At 46.1% G+C, this 22,050-nt stretch overlaps 1 protein-coding gene across 1 annotated transcript in view; it reads left to right on the top strand.

Annotated features, from left to right (window-relative positions):
- The window catches only part of ANTXR1 (ANTXR cell adhesion molecule 1), a 246,169-nt gene that overhangs the window by 189,854 nt on the left and 34,265 nt on the right, over positions 1-22,050 (top strand). The window contains exon 17 of the mRNA XM_079940437.1: positions 443-523. Within this exon, the coding sequence (XP_079796563.1) occupies positions 443-523 (81 nt within the window). The remainder of the gene's footprint in view (positions 1-442; positions 524-22,050) is intronic.

Genomic DNA, 22,050 nt, shown 5'->3' with positions numbered 1-22,050 from the left:
CCTGTCCATGCTTCTATTTAGTCACTTCCTGCTTGAATCTGTCCTCATTGTTTCATTTGTAAACTCTGGACACTAAGTGGGAAGAAAAAACTTTAGTGCAAGTTGAAAAGATTGACTTGCGGTGTGAGGAGTTGCCTGGGAATATGATGAGGGCCAAAGCTGAGAGCCTGAATGAATCCTCCGTGTCTGCAGATCTGAGGCTGCACTGAAGTCGCAGATGTCTCCTGCGCGAGCATCAGGGTCCTCTGGGATGTGTCTCTCCTCCTCCTCCATTCCTGAGGCCCACATTTGAACTCAGGGACGACAGAGTCACATCTTATGGCGACTGCATTGCCGGTGAAGTGTGGTTCACATGACTTAAGAAGCATGGAAGTTTCTGCCTGTCGGTGCTGGCCCCTGGTCTGGTTTCAGATGTAATCTTGGTGCATTTGTTTTATTTCAGGGAAAACTTGATGCCCTGTGGGTCCTGCTAAGGAAAGGCTACGATCGTGTGTCCGTGATGCGTCCACAGCCAGGAGACACGGTAGGATGCATTAACGGGGTCGCACACATGCGTTCTTTTTGCTTTCTCTCTCTCTCTCTCTCTCTCTCTCTCTCTGACTGTTGAGCCAGAATAACTCCAGATATAGGAATCCAGCTGTGATTTCATGTTGTGACAAATCAGACACTACTTTTCAAAACTTGGGTTTTTACAAGACCTTGAGTTTCGCCTTGCTTTTTTGAAAAGGATTTTGACAGAAATAGCTTAGCTTTAATGTCCTAGGACTTGGGCTTCTGAGTCTACAGGTACAGTGTGTGAATAAAGCAGGACTGGCTCTTACTCAGGTAGCTCCAGGGGAGAGGCCTGCTGCTTCTCAGCCACACTGGCCAGTGGTGACAAGCAGGACGCCAGGGCCACAGGATGAAGCGACGGAATAGGGGCCACAGAAAACTCCCCCACCTTCCAGCAGGCACTGGGCCCAGCTGGTCCAGGATCACGGGAGGACCTTCCACCCTGGTGAGGGTTTGCCCTGAAACTGTCAGGGCCAAGCTCAGATGTCTCAACTAGAAGGAGACAGAAAGGGAGGAGGCGTCAGAGGCCTTAGAAACCATCTAGCCAAAGTCCTCATTTTGTAAGTGAGGAAACAGAGGACAAGACAAGCTGAATATTGTGTTCTGTTCAGATAGTAACAATGCTGGAAACAACCTCAGTTCTGCTGTAATCACACCATTGCTATGTCTTCCGGGAAGAGTTAGTCTCTCTTTCATAAAATCTACAGAGCAAAGCTGGGGACCAAATTCTCCCTCAACTACCCGCGACCTGCATCTTGCATCCGCTGCTCTGGGAATCAAGCACATGAACCCCAAAGCAAAATCAAGGTGTCTAATTTGGGGCTCCTTTCAAACCAGGTAGAGGTGGGTTTGAATCTTGCTTCCTTCCTGCCTGGAAAACTCCAGGCCAGTCACTTGATCTCTCTGAACTTCATGTTTATAAAGTAGTTGGTAATACCTACTTCACAGGTGGCTGGTTGGAGAAGGTAATGTTTGTAAAGCATGTGGCCTAACGTTTGAACACTTGGTAATGCTTAGTCAGGGCAAATATTATTAGGATTATTTACTTTGTGCTTTTCTACTGTCTGTGAGGGGTTGATGCAAAAATTCAAACTATATTGCAATTGATGTGTGTCAGATATACCCACGTCTTTACCCTGCCCACTCTGCAACACAGCACAACTAATAAAACACGAGAGCAGAGCCAGTTAGGCAGGCCCCCCTTCCTTTGCACCTGGTGACAGGTGACAATGGGTGGCTTGTGGCTGAGGGGCTTTGGTCTAAAGTTTCACAGCCTGTGCAGGCTGCAGCCAATTAGCTATTCCTGCTCCAGTTTGTGGCAGGGACAACAGGCAAGAATGACATTTAAAAAAATCCCAGGGCTTCCCTGGTGGCACAGTGGTTGGGGGTCCAGCTGCCGATGCAGGGGATGTGGGTTCGTGCCCCGGTCCGGAAAGATCCCACATGCCGCGGAACGGCTGGGCCCATGAGCCACGGCCGCTGAGCCTGCGCATCCGGAGCCTGTGCTCCGCAACGGGAGAGGCCACAACAGTGAGAAGCCCGCATACCGGAAAAAAAAAAAAAAAAGTCCCAGGCCATATAAATGCTGGGCCAGCTTGGCCCTCATGACACATGGAATTTGTATTTTGTCTGTGCACGTCAACGAACACATTGCCATAGCAGATTGGAAAGTACAAACTCTACAGCTAACAGAAATGAGCCTAGGTCGTCAACTTTGTACTCAGGGTGGTATTTGGCCTTAGAAGTTATACATACGGTTTCTGTGGAAAATTAAGAATTTTTTTTAGCCTGCATGAGACTCATCTAACAGATTACAAAAAAAAAAAAATAGGATACCCAAACTCGGGTTCAGCAGTACTATTTTTTGTGATAGAACATGGTAGTCCAGTGAACAAGCCCATTCTTCTCAGAGCAACTGAAAATCATCACTCAGATTTGTTAACATTCCACTCTCCGCTGACCAGTTTGGCAGAAACAAATTTCTAAACTGGGTCAAGCAGAGAAGGGAGTGTAGGAAAGAGGAAGGATAGAGGGAAATATTATGGTATAGAAGATAGAAGAACCCAAACTGTTTGAGGGCAAAAGGCTGATGGGGTAAATCCAACAACAATGAAATGAAAATGGATGGAATTTCTTCTAGTGAATCACACCTAGATTGAATCTATTATTTACTAATTCTGAATGAAAGTTTGTATTTCACATTTGAAGATGTCTTGTGTGCTTTTGAGAAATACGATTCCTCCTTGAATTTTCATTTTCCAATCACACCAAATAATAGGTGCGATGGACAGGCGGGCTGAGAATTAGGATACATTTGACTGTATTCTCAGCAGTGTTGCAAGTTATGATTGTTCAGCCTACTTTTAAATGGGCTTTCTGTATAGAAATCCTGCTAAAATCTTTAAGACGCATGCGAGAATAGTTGCAGAGAACTGTGTCCTTGTAGTCATGGTGATGGCCACAGACATCTAGACGTACACAAGGAGTTACACAAGAAAGGTCACAGATTAGATAGGAACAGAAATTCACAGCTTCCTCATGGCAACTCAGGAAAGAATTCCAGGAGTAGAGAAGACTATACTGTAGCTTATTATTACATGCTTACTCTGTATTATTTTGCATAATCTTAGGAGACTCGCTACAGACCTGACTTCCTTGCACGGGGATGGCTCTGTAAGAATTCTTCAGCACTGATTTATGGGGCTGACCACATTTTCCATAAACTCAAAATGACTACATCCAGGCATGTGCTCGTGAACACGAGTCACAGGTTCTGAATTTTTCCTTTAAAACAAAAACAAAACCAAACATCACCTAATTACATTCTCGTTCTGATTTGTTTCAAACATGTGTTGACCTCACAGGAACCTGGCAATTCTTCCTTCTCGGTTCCTGTCTGCTCCTGCTTCCCCCAGTGAACCCACCCCAGCCCTAGAGAGGCAGACACGGGCTCACCGGTAGAGCCTCTGCGGCTGCTGGAAAAGCTGAGAGCTTCCAGCCTCCACCGCAGAGCAGAGGGCTCCAGGAGGCCTGAGCCCAGAGCCACATCCTTCCCTGGAATTGGTGCCCACCTCCTGGGAGCTGCCCAAGCCCAGGGTCAGGGAAAACATGAATGGGATGACAGCAGGAGACATGAATGCTTTCTGTCCACCACCACCCATCTTCCTCTTTCTGCCTGGGGTGGGCTCACAGTCCTATTGTTTGTTGGAGTCCACCAAGAGATCCTGAGCAAACATAAAAAAGAAAGTACCAGAAGAAACCACTTAAAAAGCAAACCAGCAACACATCCGATCCTAAAATTTAAAGACTTCACTAAGCATATGGTATCCTTTGCTTAAACCAGCCCCCGGCTTCCAGTATATAGCCACCGTTGTGCTCTTTCTAAAACACGGATCTCAGTGTAACATCCCAAGGCTTCAGACTGGCCAAGACTAGGAAGGAGACGCAAATCCTTAGCTTGATTTAGAAAGGCTTCCCTTATCATTTCATCTGCTACTACCTCCAGGTTCCCCCATCACTCCAAATAGCTTTCCAGCCACCTAGAATTGCTCACCATTCCCTGAACATGCCAGCATCTTCTGTGTCTCTGCGCCTTTGCATATTCTAGTTTCTCTGCTTGGAATGTCTTTCCCATCATCTCTACCTAGTGAACTGTCACCTTGGTAAGATTGTTCATTGTTCCCGTAGTATCCCTGTAAACACAAGAAGTTGCTGTCCAGACCCGGGCTTTAAAGGGGGTGTTGCCAAAGCAGGGCATATTCACAGAGACTTACCAAGAAAGTCTGGAAATTAGAACCTGTATCCCATGAGCATTTTCCAGGACGCTCCCCGAGGCTTCCTACACACCAGGGCCACTCTGACTTTAGAAAGTTTGCTCACCGTTCAAGGAGAAATGGTGGAAGGAATGAGGAATGTTCAGTCTGAGGAAGATTTAAAGGACCCTGAGAGCTTTTTCACTTGGTCATTTCTTGGTCATCACATTATGCACCCCTTTTATAAACTATTTTTAATCACTTAACCATGTTTGAGGAATAATCTTTCTATGCCATTCATATCATTATATATCATTTTAATGGCTGTGTCGTATTCCTTTGTCAATCTGTGACATAATATTTCGGCCTATCTTCTCTTTTTGGATATTTATTTCCAAGTGTTTATTTTTATAAATGAGGCTGTAATCGGTATGCTTGTTGCCAAATCATTGTGCACACTCATGAATGTTCCCTTAGGATTAGGAAGGCAGCTATCTGCTGGATCGAACAACATGAGAAATTTTAGAGCTTTGATAACGAGGCCAGATTGGCCTCATTATTCATTATTGCCTGAAACACTGTGTGAATTAACCCTAGAGTCAGCATCAATGAAAAACCCATCTCCCATTAACATTACTAAAGTTAGCTATTTGATAGGTGCTAATTTAATTTATAGGTGCTAATTTAATTTGCATTTTCTGTTATTGAAGTGAAACATCTTTTTCAAATATTTATTTTCCCTTTTGTCAATTGCCTATATATGCCCTCAGCCCATTTTTCTACTGTATATTTTAGCATTGATTTTTTATTTTTTTTTGGTTGCTCCGAGTCTTAGTTGCGGCATGCTAACTCTTAGTTGCAGCATGCATGTGGGATCTAGTTCCCTGGCCAGGGATTGAACCTGCGTCCCCTGCATTGGAAGGCAGATTCTTAACTGCTGCACCACCAGGGAAGTCCCTAGCATTGATTTTTATATGGCCATTTGCTTAACTCATCTTCATTCGTTCATTAGTCAAATGCTTTGAGGACTCAGTTTATGTCAGACCCTGTGCTATACATTAAGTATATGATGCTTACGTCATGAAACTTAAAGTCTAACATTATATATATATATATATATATATATATATAAAATATACATATGCAAAGTTTTTCTAGCTTGTCATATACTTTTTAAGTTTTTAAAAATATATTGACGTCATCTATAATTTTATAGTTAAATCTGTGAATCTTTATAATTTCTGCCTTTGGTGTCAAACTTAGAACAGTCTTCTCTACTCCAAGATGACATAAATTTTCACAAAAATTTTCTACTACTTCTATTCCCTCAGTCTTATTTTTGGGTGGTAATGTGAGTTGGCACCTTTTCTGTATCTTCCTGTGTATTTTATTGTAAATTTGGGAGAAGTGCTCTCAGGAGCTATCAGACGTATTAAACCAGAAGCCCTGGAACATCATCTTAAAGTCTTTGAAGTACAGAACATGACTTGGATTTACTCTGGGTCATCCCAGAAGACAGAACTAGAGCCCCACGTAGAAGTTACAGTGAAGCATATTTCATCTAAAGAATTGAAGGACGAACTTCAATAACAAATGGGCATCCCCAGGGATTACTGGGCTTGCTCCGTGTTACCAAACAGGGATACAATCAGTTAAACCACTGGGCCAGGATATAGTAGAGGATTCCTGCAGCAGATCACTGGTTTTCAAACTTGAGCACAGAATCACCCAGAAGTTTTGTTAAAACCCAGGTAGCTGGATCCCACCCTCACAGTTTCTGACTTAGCAGGTCTGGGGTGGGGCCTGGGAACTAGCATTTCCAACAAGCTCCCAGGTGATGCTGATGCTGCTGGTCTGGGGAAACCAGTGAGATAAATGGAATGAGATGCCCATCAAAATCCCTCTAACCCTGACTGCTTGGGATTCGAAGTCAACCTTTCTGTGCTTATTTGACTACCGACCACTACCTTCCTGTGTTTCTCCACAGAACGCCTACTGACAGGATTGGTGACCACTCTAGCTGAAGCCTAAATATTAAGTCCCAACCAATTGTAGGGAAGTCTTGCCAGCTGCAGACAGTTTTGTTCCTAGATTACTAATTTCAAAGCCAGAAATGGAAGGGAGCTTCAGAGATCAGAGTTCACAGGATCCAGTGATTTTCAACCTGCATGTTGTGATTACCTGGGGAACTTTAAAGCCCTGATGCCAGGATCCCACCCCAAAGGTTCTATTTAATTTGTCTGTGATGAAGTCTGGATACTGGGATTTTAAAAGCTCCCCAGGTCATTCTAATGTGCAACTGGAGTTGAGAAATCAGTGATCTGGTCCAATTCCCTATTTCTCATCCCAGGCAGCATCCTTTCTTTCCTTCCTGGAACAATTTGAAAGCACCTCTCCACATCCCTTCAAAACCTCTAGGCCTGTGTCTCATAGGCATAAGGGAAATGGATGATTACAATCTTTATGTGCTCAAAGCAGTCCCTTTCTTCTCTGGAAGACGGTAAACATAGATCCTGCCTGCTACAATATTGTTACTGCTTGGATAAAGAGGATGGAAAAGAGAAAATATAACTCTGCCTCGTATGTCTTTTCTGGATGGAATTCAGTCAAAATATCAACCCGCCTAAACCCTCCCCAGCTTTAATGCCCCACCCCCTTCATGTGCTCTGGGAGGAGCCACTGGGGTTGGATGTCTTCTTTGTTTTCAGGTTCTTGGTTTCTCCCAGATCTGGCATCGGGAGGCTGGTACATTCCATTACTATCAGCAAGAACAAAATACTAAGGCACGCTCTGAGCTTGTTTTGCAAGGCTGGGCCTCATGGCAATCAGAAGAGACCCAGGAAGCACACACGTAGACGTATATAAACAACGTTTGAAACTCATCTGAAGCACAGCCCTGGAGGTTGTGAAATCCTCTACCGGAGCTCCAGCCCCAGGGCTGCCGTCTGCACAGCTGTTTCCAATAAGGGAGCTGAGTCGGTCACATGGGTCCCTGTGGCTTCCTACTGTTGCAGAGGCGAGAATGATCCGGGCAGGTTATCTCCAAGGGGAGAGAGCACCCTCAGCCCAGTCCTTCGAAAGCAGATGAGCCTCCTGAAACATAAGCAGACTCAGAGAAAGTGTCCACACTCTGTTTCCCTCTCCTTTCTCCTTTCTCCACATTCCCTGCACTACCTCTTCCTTCTTTGCCTTGGCTGCCTTCCCTCAAACATCGTTTCATCAAATTTCATCTATTGTGCCCCCGCTAAGAACCCATCACTGGGCTGGGCACCAGGGATGCCAACTAGAATAGGACTTAATTCTGGCTTCCTGGAGTTCAGCGTATGAGCTGAAAGAGAAGAGAGCATGAAGCACTGTACTGATTGCAGCTGGTTATAGAAGCACAAATCCATCCACAAGAACAAATCCATTTTACAGAGCAGACACTGAGACTCGGGGGAGGTTATTAACTTTCCCAAGGACACACAGTTGGGAAGGGGCAGATCTAGGGCTTAATTCAGGACTATCAGATTTGAAGTCCACACTCAGAACTCCTTAAATGCTTCATGCATTCAACAGATACTTGCTGAACACTTTCCATGAGACGAGCACTGAGTTTGTGCTGGCCGCTCATCGATTAGTAAGCTGTGTCCCTTCCCTTGAGAAGCAGGGACAAACCGTTAAGGCCACAAACACCATCCTGTGTGAAAGGCTCTGTGGTGAATGTGAGAGGTGGGGGGAGTATGCCCAGGAAGGGCATTTCACCAGCCTTGGTGTCAAAACTGACCTCTAGAGGTGGCATTTAGGCTGAGACCAGAGGAGAGTAGTGGAGGAAGGCTCTTCTGTGAGAGGGAAGCTTGAGCAAGGATCTGGACATGGCCTGTGGCTCCTTCGGGGGACATGAGGAGCGGGGCTTGGTGGAGGACAGTGCGCGGCAGCCAGCGGTGGAGCGGGGAGAGGGGACAGCGTGGCTGCTGGCCGTGAAGCCCACCCTGGAGACAGTGGAGAATCACCGCCACGTGTTTTAGGCAGAGTTGTGGTCAGATTGTATTTTAGAAAAGTCATGCTGGCTGCAGCGTGGAGATGGTGGCATCCTGACCGGAGGCAGTGACAGGAGGAGGAAAGAGTCTGGATTCAGGGAAGGTTGTGGAAACAGAATGACTGGATTTGGTGACTGGCTGGTGTGGAGGATGAGAGAGGGGGCTGTCGAGGAGGACCTCCAGATCTGAGCCGGCTGTGACGTCGTTCACCAGGATGGGGGCACAGGAAGAGCTTTGGGAGGGAAGATGAGGGCTTAGCTTTTCAACTTACTGAGGTTGAGGTACCGCGGAGCGCCTAGAGCACAAACTTTCAGGAGCTGCTCACTCTCGGAGTCATGTACGCGCAGCGTGGACACCTGCAGCACCTAGATGCCCACTTGTGTCGCCCAATCTGTGCAGGAGGCAGTTTTGCCCTGGTGAGAGTTCTGAGCTGGAGGCAAGGATTTGGGCATCATTAGCGTGGCAGTTGAGACCAGTGTGAATAGATGCAGAGCCCAGGGAGAGTATGGAGAGAGAGAAGGGAAATAGGTTAAGTGCTGAACCCCCAGGGTCACATCCTTTGAGTCGAGGTGGGGAAAGAAAAAGGAGAAGAAGAAGGAAACTAAGAAGGACCAGCCAGAGAAAGAGCAGGTGTGACAGGAGAGTCTGGGGTCATGGAAGCCAAGGGAAGATGGTACATCACGGAGGAGGGTGGTGTCAACAGGGTCAAGTATGGGAAATTTAGATACAAGCCGACACGTCCTCTAATTAGATTAGCAGTAACAAGGTCCTCGTGGCCTTGGTGACCTAGGTTCAGTGCAGTGATGGGGGCAGGAGTGAAGCTTAGTGGAAAACGGGAGGGGAGAGCCAAAGCAGTAGCTGGAGGAGAGCTGGAGTTGACAGAAGCTCTTTGTTTGTTTCGGATGAAGGGCTTGAGAATGATTAAGTGCTCATGACAGAAGCCCAGGAGGGGAAGAGGCGGAAGAGCTCATTGATGGACGGCAGGAGCCCCTAGGAGGACTTAGATGACCTACAGCCTAGGAAATGCCACTCTTCCTTAGTGATCTGGGGGGCAGAGCCCAAGATGGGCTCTCCGGTATGGGTGAGCAGGCAGGAAGTTGAGGCACCCATTCGATGGCCTCTGTCTTCCCTGTGATAGGCTAGCCAAGTGGGACAGGTGAAGGTAAAGTGAGGAAAGGAAACCAGCCCCACCTTTGGAATCCCATCCCTCCCGCGCATCAGCACTTTCTTCAGTTCCAGGGTGGGCGTCTCCACTTCATGCAAGAAACGTGGTAATTCGGGATGCAATGCTACAAGCAATTCACTTCAAAACTCCACCCCCAAGAGAACCCACTGTTGGTCCCTTGTCTATATCGCTGTATGTTATATTCCTCGGTGGCAGAATGGAAATAATGACCTTCTCTACCCATGACACCTAAAGAGCAGTGGTAACTGCTTTGGGAAATTTTGTTTTGTTTTTGTTTTGTTTTGTTTTGTTTTGTTAATGGAGGCCTCCCACTTCTCCAATAAGTTAATACCATAATATCTAACAAGTATCAATAAACTAGTTTTATACCAGGTTATAACTGGCTACTTAAGAGTGGGATCCTTGTCATATATAAATATTGTGGCATAGCCCTATGTTTCATAGACAAAGCCATCAATAAATGTTCTTGATCAGGATTAAGTTAAATCAACAATTCTGGAGTTAGTCCCTTGCTCTACCAGGTACTAGCGGGATTACTCTTCAGGTCACTCTCCTCTTTAAGATCACTTCCATTTTCCAAAGAATTGTTTGCTGGGCACACAGGCACCTAGATGTGCAGGCCGTGCCCTGTGACAGAGGTCCACCCTGAACACCACTGGGCAGGTCAGCCTCCCTGGGACAGGCATGCATCCCACCTCAGAAAGGGGTGCCTTCTCCTCATTCACACAAAGGCACCATGTGAGCTAGCGGTGACCCCCATCGTTTGAAAATAGAAAGCAATGCATTTCCTCCCAAGGATTGCTTTAGGTACCTCTGAAAATATCGCCCCATCCAATGGGTTGCCCCAATTTTGCCATTCCTTGTAACATCCTTTCCAGCATTTCTTGTCCTCACTAAAAAAGCATTTACATAGTTAATAGAGTTTTTACCCTGTATGATTATTCTTTATTCAGTTGTAATCATACATGTGTATAACTTAGTGTCTAATTCTTTCATTTAACGTTATCCCTATAAGCATAAGGGGGAAACAATTTTTCAAATTACTAGGCAATTAAAATCATTAAAGCCACTGTTTTATCTGTGCTAAGACATTCTTTCTCGAATACTGGCAATTTTAAAGCACATGGGTGTCTGTGTAAAGACATGAACATCCCCATTTGAACTGCTTGCTGGTGAAACAACAGATCCAACTGCATAAATATCAGAACATTCTAAGACACCCCCCAACAACGTGGTGAAAATTGATGACTTGGGCAAGTCCCAGCAACCAGAATACACGCGGTCGGTTGGTTGACATTCTGTGGAAAGTTCACGTGATCCTGCAGCTCTCATCAGTTATTTCCCTTTCACAGAAAAACCTTTTGCCTTTGAGACTTCTCACATCAGTTTTCCTCTGAATTTTCTTCACAGCATCTCTAGTAAACTCCTCTGTTCTGACAACACTGATCGGCGAAAATAAAATGAGCAGAGGAAACCCAAGAGCAGGAAATGTTTACTCAACCTGTTAAGTATGTTCCTTATTAGCAGATCCTGCTGAAGTGCTGGGAAGGGCTCCATGAAAAAGGCAGACAAGCATGAGACCTCAAAGAACAGACGGCTGGTTGAGGAGATAGAAGAGATGGTGGTCAAGGTAGTTCCCGGGGTAGACCGAGACAGAGCTGAAGGGAACGAGAGCCACAGAGGAAGGGCAATCGCTGGCAGCCTGAGAGGATGGGATACCTTCTCCAGGACTGGTAGGACTTGAATTGGGCTTTGGAGGGAAGTCGGGACTTAGTCAACAGACAGGATGTAGAAACGTCAAGGTAGCAGGTTTCCAGGACCAGCTCGCAGCCCATAAAGGCCAACCTGCCGAGTGAAAGGAGACATCTCAGGATGGAGTGCAAGGGATGGGTGTACCTCCTAAGGCTGGAGGGGGAACAACCCTGATGATCAGACTAAAAAATTTACACTATAGCCATTTTGAGCTAATCTTCATCTGCGATAAATACTAGAGTGCCAAATTAAAGGGGTTTTTAAAAATTTATTTATTTTTTTATTTTTGGCTGCATTGGGTCTTTGTTGCTGTGTGTGGGCTTTCTCTAGTTGCGGTGAGCGGGGGCTACTCTTCCTTGCGGTGCGCAAGCTTCTCATTGCGGTGGCTTCTCTTGTTGCGGAGCACGGGCTCAGGCGCCCGGGCTTCAGGAGTTGTGGCACGTGGGCTCAGTAGTTGTGGCTCATGGTCTCTAGAGCACAGGCTCAGTAGTTGTGGCGCACGGGCTTAGTTGCTCCACAGCATGTGGGATCTTCCCGGACCAGGGATCGAACCCATGTCCCCTGCATTAGCAGGCAGATTCTTAACCACTGCATCATCAGGGAAGCCCCTAGAGTGCCAAATTATATTGTATTTTAAGACATTTAATCACACACAGATTTTCTCAGAAGTTTTGCAAAGCTCTGGTTTGACTAGATATTAATAGAGTTAATTGTTTTTAATGTATATAGAAAAATTGGCCATAGGTGTCTTTGTCTTGCAGAACAGCCAGGTTAAAATCATTCTACCAAGCACAAGAACTCTATGGATGTAATGTGTTGGTAAATCGATAATGGGCTATGGTAACGGTCCAAGCATGGATCATGAGGCTTGAATGTAAATGGTGACATCAGGAATAAAAAGACATAGATGAAGGTGGCACTCTCTGAAACTGGTTGCAACATGACATGGAGAAAGAGAGGGATCGTTTTCACCTCGAGAGACCCAAGTTACATTCCCAGCGCTGCCCGATAGCCTCCGTTACATTAATCAGCCTCACTTAGCTTCAGTTTCCTCATGCGTCAAAGTAATCCAGTAATCCCTACTTTTGTAGATGTTGTCAGGATGAAATAAAATGACAAGTGTAAATAATTCAAATAGATGGGAGTTCATTTTCTTCCCTTCTTTCCCCTGAAAAACTGCAATTGATTTCAGAGAAGTTCAGTTAGATCTCAACATGTGTGGAAACTTCTTCTCAGAATTCATCTCTCATATTTAAATCAGCAATGACCAAAAGAATCAAGTTATCGTATTAAAATCTTTATGTGAAGGTCAGTTCCTTCTTGCACAATAGATAATAAGCTTTATATTGAGTCTTTTCTTAGTCACTCTGCTCTTTAATTCAATTCACAGAACCGCTGGAAAAGTAAACATTTCTGTCTAAACATAGGGAAAAAAGGTTTGCATAGAATATATTGGTTGATACTTTGAGTAAACAGGGATCTTCACAATGTCTATTGGTGCCTGACACCGGGCTGTAAGTCCCCAACAGATTTGGAGAGAAAGTCCCATTTGCTAGCCACCGACTTCTGACCTTTCATAAACTTTTGTACGAGTAGATCATTTAAGATAAAGGGAAAAAAAGCAAATCGTAGGAAACGCGAGAGGGTGTGATTTATTTTGTCAGAGCCCCTTCCCTGGATGTTTGAATTCTCAGTAGAATTTATTCAGTTCTCACCCTTGGAAATCTCTCCTTCACTGTCTCATTGGAGAGGAACATGAGGACTTAGAATTCTCGGCTTACTTGCCTGAATTTACAACAGAAAACGTTCAAGACATCCTCTGTCCACAGCAGAAACCAAACTGTACCCAAAACCTGCAAAGTTAACTTTTTTCAGAGAACTTAAACCCAAAGTTAATGCTGCAAAATATACCATCTTGAGTTGTTGTTTTTTTTTTTTTTTTTTTGCACCACTTCCTGCTCCCAGGAGGAGGTCTCTTTAAATAAATACATGTGAAGGCAACTGATGTGGTTGAAGTCTCTCCCTCCTCTTCCAATCCCCCATAATCTAACCCTCTTTTTCCACACCCATACATACTTCCATACTCATCATCATCACCATTTTATAGCTTAGCTGATGACTTTCACCTTTGAACTGCCTCATCTCCCAAACAGCTGCAGCAACAGCAGGTCAAGATCTGGTATCAAGTTGCAGAGAGCAAACAGAGAAGAATTAAATACTAGGGGCGGAACAAGGCAGGGCTAGGTAATAAAGACACCCCTCTTGAAATTCTCTGATCTCATTTCTTTCCTTCCAAACAGAGTCAGGATTGAGGGAGATCGGGCTTGATTCTAGGATCAAAATTTCACCCAAGTGTGTAACGTTGTAGGAAGTTTTCTACTTTGTTCCAATGTGATGTTTATGTCTAGCCACTTGGCTGCCACGGGCCTGCTCCTCCAGCTGAGGGCATTGGAAAAGATCATCTCTAGGGGATCTACAGCTCTGCAGTAGACCTCAATTGAGATTGATTCTAACCCAGGCTGGTGGGGAGTTCTGTTCTGGCCCGAAATTGTTGGGTTGAGTCTTAGATGGCAGAATCTGACTTAGGAGATCACCTTCCAGAATTCATAGTGTGGAGAAGAGCCAGCCTGCTGTAGACATCCACACGCATGCCCGTCTTCTCCCGTCATCCCCATGAGCACCCCACCTCAACCTGACCCTCAGTCTCAGGAACCGATTGGGGATTCCTCATGATCCCAGTCCTTTCACGTTTAAAGTAAGGAAATTGAGGTCCAGAAAGGTGATGGAGAAACCTCTAAACACTCCCAAGTACCTTTTCTCAGTTGCTCCCCATCACGACCTTACTTATGTCCTATTTTCATATTAGGAAGATTAATGCTCTCATAAGAAGACCCTTGCTCCATTCAAGGTCACAAAGGGAATTAGTGGAAGTGGCAAGACCAGAACCCACCAGCCCTACACTGCCTGGCTCTCCTTGAGTCCTCACCCCAAGCCAGGAGAAGAGGGTGGGGGTCATGACTGGGCTTGATCTCTTAAAGAAAAGGTAAACCAGGCCGAATTTTGGAAGGTAGAGCTGGTCCCTGCCACCCAATCTCCTTCTTTCTTGTCCTCCTACCTTCTCCCACCTCCCAACACTGTTCCATTTTTATACCCTGCCCAAGATGACATACCTGCCGATTGCCCTCCCACAATGACCTGCCCTCCCATGCAGTGTGCTTGTGTTCCCAAGTTACCTCATATTTTCTCTCCCTGATTCCACCTCTGCCTACCTCCCCCTTTACCACCAACACTGTGTCTAAGACAGAGTACACCCACGCATTCGACAAATAGGTCTTGAGCTCCTACCCTACCGCAGGTACCATGCTAGGCAGCGATTTAGCATGAACGAAGCAAAGCCCCTGCCTTTGTGGGGTGTACCTCAGAGTAGTCGGAAAAGCACTAAACTAGAACTTAATGTAATAAGTGGTATGGAAGTATGGGGAGCATTTGAGGTTCCATGAGAACATAGAGCAAGGAGATTTAACCCAGACTAGGGGACCAGGGAAGACGTTGAAAAGAAGAGAACTTTGGTCTGAGACCTAAAGGATGAGCTCTCCTGGCGAAGTGATGCAAAGGCCTTTTGGTTGGAAGTAACAGCATGTGTGAAGGCCCAGATGAGAGGAGCTGCGAGAGGAGGCCTAGGCTGCCAATGGAGTGGGGGAAAGGAAAGCAGTCATACCCCACCTCTGAACTCTGCCTTCTCCACCCTTTCGTCTACTCACATCTTTCGGGTACCCAGCCCTCAGCCTTCCGAGGGTTTCCCCTGATTCTTGCTCATTATCTGGCCCCTCCCTCCTCGTGGGCTCACAGCTACTGCCACAAAATTTCACACCATTTTAATCTAAAGCCAGTACTGATGTTTCACTCCCTGAGTAAGCGGTAAATGATTTGTGGAAAGGGACTATGGCTCTTTTTTTTCTTTTTACTTTCCCTCACAGCACTGAGGACATGGCTTAATTTATGTTCTTGTGCTAGGGATTATGACTTTTTCTGCAACCCCCAGGCATTCACAGCTGTTTGTAAACTTTTATCATGTTCCCTTAATAGGCAACCACATTTCAGTAGTGGACAAAGACGTCTCAGAAAAAACCCTGCCTTTAATAAAGAGAGAGGGTTCACACTGTCTTCTAGGGGCATCTTCAGACAAACTTTAAGGGTTATTCAAACAAACTTTCACTATAATTGCAATTCATAATTTTTGGTATTGCCGTTTATTAATAACTTTGACTTTTCCTTTAAATTGTTTGAAATAGAAAGTTTGAGAGAAAAACAACTCTCTGACTTTACTAGTCTCACTTTATAAGTTCATTCTTATGATACTTGTTTAATGTTTTAGTGTTTTTCCATTTTTTCTTTCGGCTAAGACCATCGAGGGCAGAGTTATGTTCAGAATCCACAGTGACGGCAGAGTTAGCTTTGGGGGCACTCCACTAGCTTTCATCACCTTTGTGAATTCCTGCATCCTCCAACATCTGGATTGGGTCACCCCATTAAACAGCATGGGGCCGCTGACACCCAGGCACTGGCCTCAATCCCCGGCGTACCTACTTGCCAAGGCCTCTGCAACTCCGACTTGAATACAAGCTCTAAATGGTAGAAAATCTTGTGTAAGCTTTTCCATATTCCCTACTGCTCACTCAAGCTGATTTGTAATGGGAAACTCTTAAATGTCACAGAGTCTGGAAAATTGGACATCATAACAGACATCCATGCCCCCTTAGTGGAATAATTAATAAAAGTGGGCCCACTGGAAAGTCCACTGTGGAATCATCCCTGTTGTTATACAAGACAGCGTTTCCCTTCTTTCTCTTTCTAGCAAGGGAAGTAGTTCTGACCAAGCAGGGTTGGGTTTCTTAGGCATGGAGGCAGAGAGAAATGGAAAGGAGAGCGAGTATTTTCCCATTGGTGGTGGGAACGAATTTACCAGAATTTATGCAGCCATGGCCTCGGTGCCCCACCGTGTCTGCAGGCCCAGGGAATGCCATGTGGTCCTCCAGAGATGGCCAAGGTAACCGCAGAACTGAGGCCACCTTCTGTGCTTGTAAACAGTTAGCGTCCCTCCAAACCAGGAATAAGCAACGAGAACTCCCCACAGCCCATGGTCCCCACTGCACACCCTTAAGCTACACTAGCTTGTTCTGCACTAGAGCCTCTGTTGGTGGCCTAAAGTTGAAAATGTGTTTGCTAATGATTCCAAACAGAAGCTCCTAGCAAAAACTTGGCCTTACAAGTAATTAGCATCACACACGCCAACAACCCACATGACTGCATCCCATACCAGGCCACTAATAAGCAACATGGCTGGAGGCTTCCAAAAGACTTAACCTGCCTGCGCGAAAACTCCAGTTTCACCCAGCAATGTTGCTGTGCTCTCAAATTACTGTTAACGCTAATGCTGAAACGATTGTTTGGATCCTCAGAGTGTCCTCCACAGCCAGGCTTTGATGCCTGTCCTTTGTAAAACTCACCGATCTATGTCCAAAAAATCCAAGACTCTATAATTGATTTATGAGTCAAAGGAGAACAATGATTTTTGGGTAACTTGACTCCATAATAATTTTCTTGTGCCCTGAAGCTCATTCCACTGATGTGTTTAGTTCTAACCCATTTCCAAGTTTGATATTTTTTAAAGGCAACAGTTTGATTATTGAAATTCTCTAGCTTTGCAAACCATGGACCAAACTGTCCCACCCTGAAGAAGCACAGCTTCTCATAAATCTTCCCCTGAAACAAAGGGAGGAAAGGGACATGATTTGATTTTAAATGAGTAAGCTTCCTAATTATCACTTCCAGAGGAGAGGTAGATAGACAGACAGACAGGCACAGTTTCAAATAGTTTTACAGGTCTTAAAGAGTCTATGGAGATCAGAAGGTAAATAAATTTCCATGACAGGCATTTATGGGGTTGGCCAAAAAGTTCGTTCGGGTTTTCTGTAGCATCTTAGGGAAAAACCCGAACGAACGTTTTGGCTAACCCAATACTTTAGAGTCTTAAAATAAATTTTATTTTAGGCTCTTCACTGGCCAGTGGAAGAGTCAACTAGGACTTTTCTTCAGCTGTGGAATAACAGTAGGCAACTTAGTGGGATTACAAATGGAGTCATGCTTTACAAAATTATTCATGACCTCCCCTTGCAGCCCCACAAGTAGCACAAGATCTTGAACACCTCAAAAGTCAAGTCTAGGGCTGCACTATCGCACAAGGAAGCCCCTAGCCAACATCGCTATTGAGCACTTGAAATGTAACCAGTCAGAAATGCCACATCCTGTACGTGTGAAAGGATTTTCAAAGATGTAGCATGAGAAACAGAATGTGAAATAACTCTTTAGTCATATTTATATTGATCACATGTTGAAATGATAACATTCTGGACCTATTGGGTTCCATAAGATAATATTATTAAGATTGATCTCGCCCGTTTCTCTACTTTTTACAAATGTGACTAATAGAAAGCTGAAAATCACCCATGTGGTTTGTGTGACATTTCTGTTAGCTGTGCTGGCCTAGAGGACTAGCCTGGAAGGCACTTGTGAGAAGAGGGGCAGCGTGATTTCTTACAGGCCCTGACTCTTCCAACCGTTTCTATTTTGTAAACACAAGGAGAATTTCAGAGTTATGGGTCACTTCTGCCCTTCCTGGTTTTCTGTTAGATCAGCTGTGACTTTTTGCCTTTCTGGGCCTGTTCCTATCCCAGACTTCTTGTTCGTAGCCAAAAGTCTTGCGTGCTCCAAACCAGCATGAAGGGTTTTGTTTCTAAGCTTCCCTCCACTATCTTCACAGGGAAGAAAGGGCCTGTTGCATTTAAAACTTTGTTCTAAATATCTGTACATTTATTGGATTATCTGCTTTACTTTATCTTTGACAGATTCCTAGAAAGCAAATATTATCCCCATTTTACCAAAAAGGAAACTGACTTGACTTGGGAAATAATAACTAGCATCTCCCAGGAGCCTCATAATGTGTAATCATTTTGAATGCATTTCCTCTGATAACCCTTTGATGTAGGTGTTCTCATTCCCATTTTACAGAGGAGGAAATTCGCTTCACAGAGGACTCAAGAGCTTAGGCTGATACATGGAAAATCTAGCATTTATTCACTCATCACATTTATTTGTCGGGCTAAGCCCCTGTGAACCATGAGGCCGTGGTCCCTCCATGGAGTCTGCACTGTAGGGTTCACAGCACCCAAGTGTTAGTGCTACACCAAGAACTAAAGTAGGGTGGTGGGACAGAAAGAGAACAGATACCTCCCTGCGTGGTCAGAAAAGCCCTCTCTTTGGAGAGGTGGGCATTGGAGAGGTGACATTGAAGGTGAGGTCTGAATGACAAGCAGGAACTGGCCATGTCAAGGTCAGGGGAGGAACAACAGTGCAAAGCCTGCACGGCTGGAGAGAGTGTGGCTTGTTGGAGGATGTTAGACGCCAGCGCAAGTCAAGTGCCATGGGAGATGGGAGGGCAGGGGCCAAGGCGGGCAGGGCTTGTAAACCAGGGACTGGATGTTACTCTGCGTGTAACAGGAAGGCTGCACGGAGTGGAGGGTTAGCAGAGGAGGGACGTGATGTAACTCACGTTCTACCAAGACTGCCCTTGATGCGAGGGGGGAGAGTGGATTGTAGGGGGTCCAGAGAGGAAACCGGGAGAACAGTGAGGAGCTGATTGCAACAGCCCTGGGGGAGAGGCAGCGGTGGTGACCTGCAAAAGGATGGAGAGGACATGGCGAGGAGTGGATGGATTCTGAAAGTATTACGGAGATACAGCTGATGAGATTGGCTGATGGACGCTTCATCCCTCTTTTGACCTGACAGTCCCTCCAGTCCCCTCCACCTCCTGTAGTGTCCTTCCCAGCACACTCTGCCCTGGGAATTCGAATCCCCTTCGCCCAGGAGTGACCTCTCAATAATGCCCAGAAAGCAGAATGCAAGTCCAGCAGGGCGCCACTGTTTGTCACCCTTTGGTTTTGCTTTGTGGATGCACTGTCGTGCCCAGCTGTCACCTTCTTGACTGTTCACGGTGACCTTTAGAATCACGTGGAGATGAACAATGAGACCTTGCTGTCATCCAGAATCGCTTCCATAGAAATGAAAGTGAAGTGATTCTGTTCTGTCTCATTTTGGGGCTGGCAGGAAGATGAGTCGTCTGCACATTTATTTGCCCTGCTGCTATCTGGAGACTGAAAAAGCAGAATGCATTGCCACATATGCCAGTCATCAGCCAATGTCCCATGCACGCTCGGGCATAGCATGGGGTGGGCACTCCTGAGTAGGGGACCGAGGGGATGGGGAAGGAGCCAGGTGGTGTGTCAGAAAGTGATTGTTCGCAGCTGACAGTAAAAGGAAGAAGAGAGAGATCATGGATGGGGGGGTAAGCCAGAGGCCAGGCTTGGTCTGAAAAGACTGCAGAGAGGAGGCATGACTTCAGCTTTTCCTTCGAGGATGCTCAGGCTTTGGCTAAACAAAAAAACCAGGGAGACCAACAGGGTCGCCAGTCAGCAAGTTTACACATGCGTGCACATGTATATGCAAGCCCTTCTCCGGCCAGCGAAAACATTTTCTTGGCGTGCGCTTTGAGCCTTCATTAATGCTTTCAGTGCTCAGGAATGAGAACTCTCCCTCCCTCACCTACCAGCCAGCCAGTCTTCCCCCAGGAAAACAGAGGGGGATCAACCGCAGCGGCAGGTGTTTGGCACGTCTGCATACACCCCTCACCCCCCTCGCTGATGTGAGGGAGTTCTGATTCCTTGACGGCAACGAACTACACCCCCTCTGAAACCTTCACTGGCTCCCCCTGCCTGCACACGGATGTGTTTTGTGGACACTTATTCCCCAGCTGCTCATAGGTGTCAAATAAGTTTGGGAAACGCTGCACTTAACAATGTGAAAAAGGTTTTTTTTTTTTTTTTTTTTATCTGCAAGACCTCAACGATGCCTTCATGGGCCAATGGCACTGGGAGTCTCCAAAGGGGAGGGATATATCATGCAGCATTTCCCAAACCTGAAAATGACTGCTCTGTTTTTATACAGCATCACCAGTGCCCTGTGGAAGGCACTTTGGGAAATGCTGGGCTAAGCGGCAGCGCGAGCAGCATAGCCCCGCACAGCCAGTCAGACTCTGCCTGCCTCTCCTCGAGTCCTGCACAAAGCAGCCTGCCCTTTGAGACGTTGTTTCAGCCAACAGGCCTTAGGTATTCCAGCATCAGGACCTCCACTCACACCACGCCGCAGCCCAAATTATCCTGGCCTTTCCTGTCCTCTCACTGTAACTCAAGTCGTATCTCCTCTAGAAAGCTCTGCCTGTCCCTCTCAGGACTCGGAGATGCCGTCTGCCTCTGAGCCATCATCACATTCGTTCGTGTCCCACTCATTCAGCATTTCAGAGCTGGTTTCTCCCCCTTTCCATCTCGGACACCTCACATGGGATAGGTGTTCAACAAGAGGAGAAGCAGGAAGGCGGTTGAGAAGGACAAGGAAAGAGGCCAGGGAAGAGGAGGCCGGGGAAACAGAGGCGGAAGAAGAGGAGAGAAGAGCCCGGAGGTGACAGAGGGAAAGAGAATCCTCCAAGATTTCAGACATAGTACTTTTGCTGAGTGCGGGGGGCAGGGATGCAGAGCCAGGGAAGGCACCTCGTCTACTTTGCAGAAAAGAATATCCATTAGGTTCTCCTTCTATGACCACCAACCCCCAGGGAGGGGTCCTGTCCCCAGGCCCACGTTACTGAAGGCCAGTCCCCAACTGCAGGGCACCAGCTCTAACTGGAGGTGGCATACCTGAGAACGGCCCCAACTGTGACCCCTTAACGTAACTTATGTCTTAATAATAATTATATGATAATTAGATATATAATTACACTATTAAAACAGCATACGTATCCCTTTCTTTGTTGCGTTTTGTAAACAACATAATATACAATTAGTACTATATATTAAACAAAATAAATAACCTACAAAGTACAAATTAACCCTAAAACTGTTGCCCTAAGAGTCCTTTCCCTAAAGCTGGTGCCTTCCTTTTACACAGGAGGGGCCTGAAACCCACAGAGCAGCTCGAGCCTTGAATTTGGGCTTAAACCTTGACTTTGTATCCTTGGGCACTCACTTCCTGGACCGCTTTAAGCTCTGCCTCCCTGGCCAGGGAGTCTGTGATCTCTTTCTCAGCCAAATGGCCAGCTGCCTGAGGAGGAGACGCAAGAAACATCCCCACGTCTGCTTTGTGCTTCTAACTCACACAAAACCGGCCGCCCCTTTTAACAAACCTGTTTTTCTGACAGGACCAGACCTTCCTTAATTTTCTTTTCTATACACTGAAAAAACTGCCAAACAAAATGGGGTATGTTATAAACGAGGTGAAACAGACATCTTCCAAAAGTGCCCATCCTTGGTGAGATGTCAGTCCATTCTATCACCTTAGTTCCCTTCTGCAAAGGCCAGGGGCCCTGCCAGGGCCGCACCTTGGAAAAGCTCATGCTACGGAAGCACACGGCTCGGCGGGTTTGCCAGACCCCGTCTCTAACACTCTGTTGAATGCCCAGATGTATTTCTTTCATGCTTGTGCATACATTCCATTTCGGAGTGTCAGGACAACACCTCAGTCCGTCTCCCAAAAGTGGCTCGTGGAAAGAGCCTGAATGCCAGGAGGCCTGGGTTCCAGTCAGCGTTTCCTCTGACTTTTACAATTCGCGAGCAGATGACCATGCCCCAGGTGCCAGCAGCCATGGGACACAGCGGGGACACTGGACCCCAAGCACCGAGCGTAA

This window comes from Stenella coeruleoalba (genome assembly GCF_951394435.1).
Source record: "Stenella coeruleoalba genome assembly, chromosome: 13".
NCBI classification, from domain to species: domain Eukaryota; kingdom Metazoa; phylum Chordata; class Mammalia; order Artiodactyla; family Delphinidae; genus Stenella; species Stenella coeruleoalba.
This window is presented reverse-complemented; position numbering and strand designations above follow the sequence as displayed.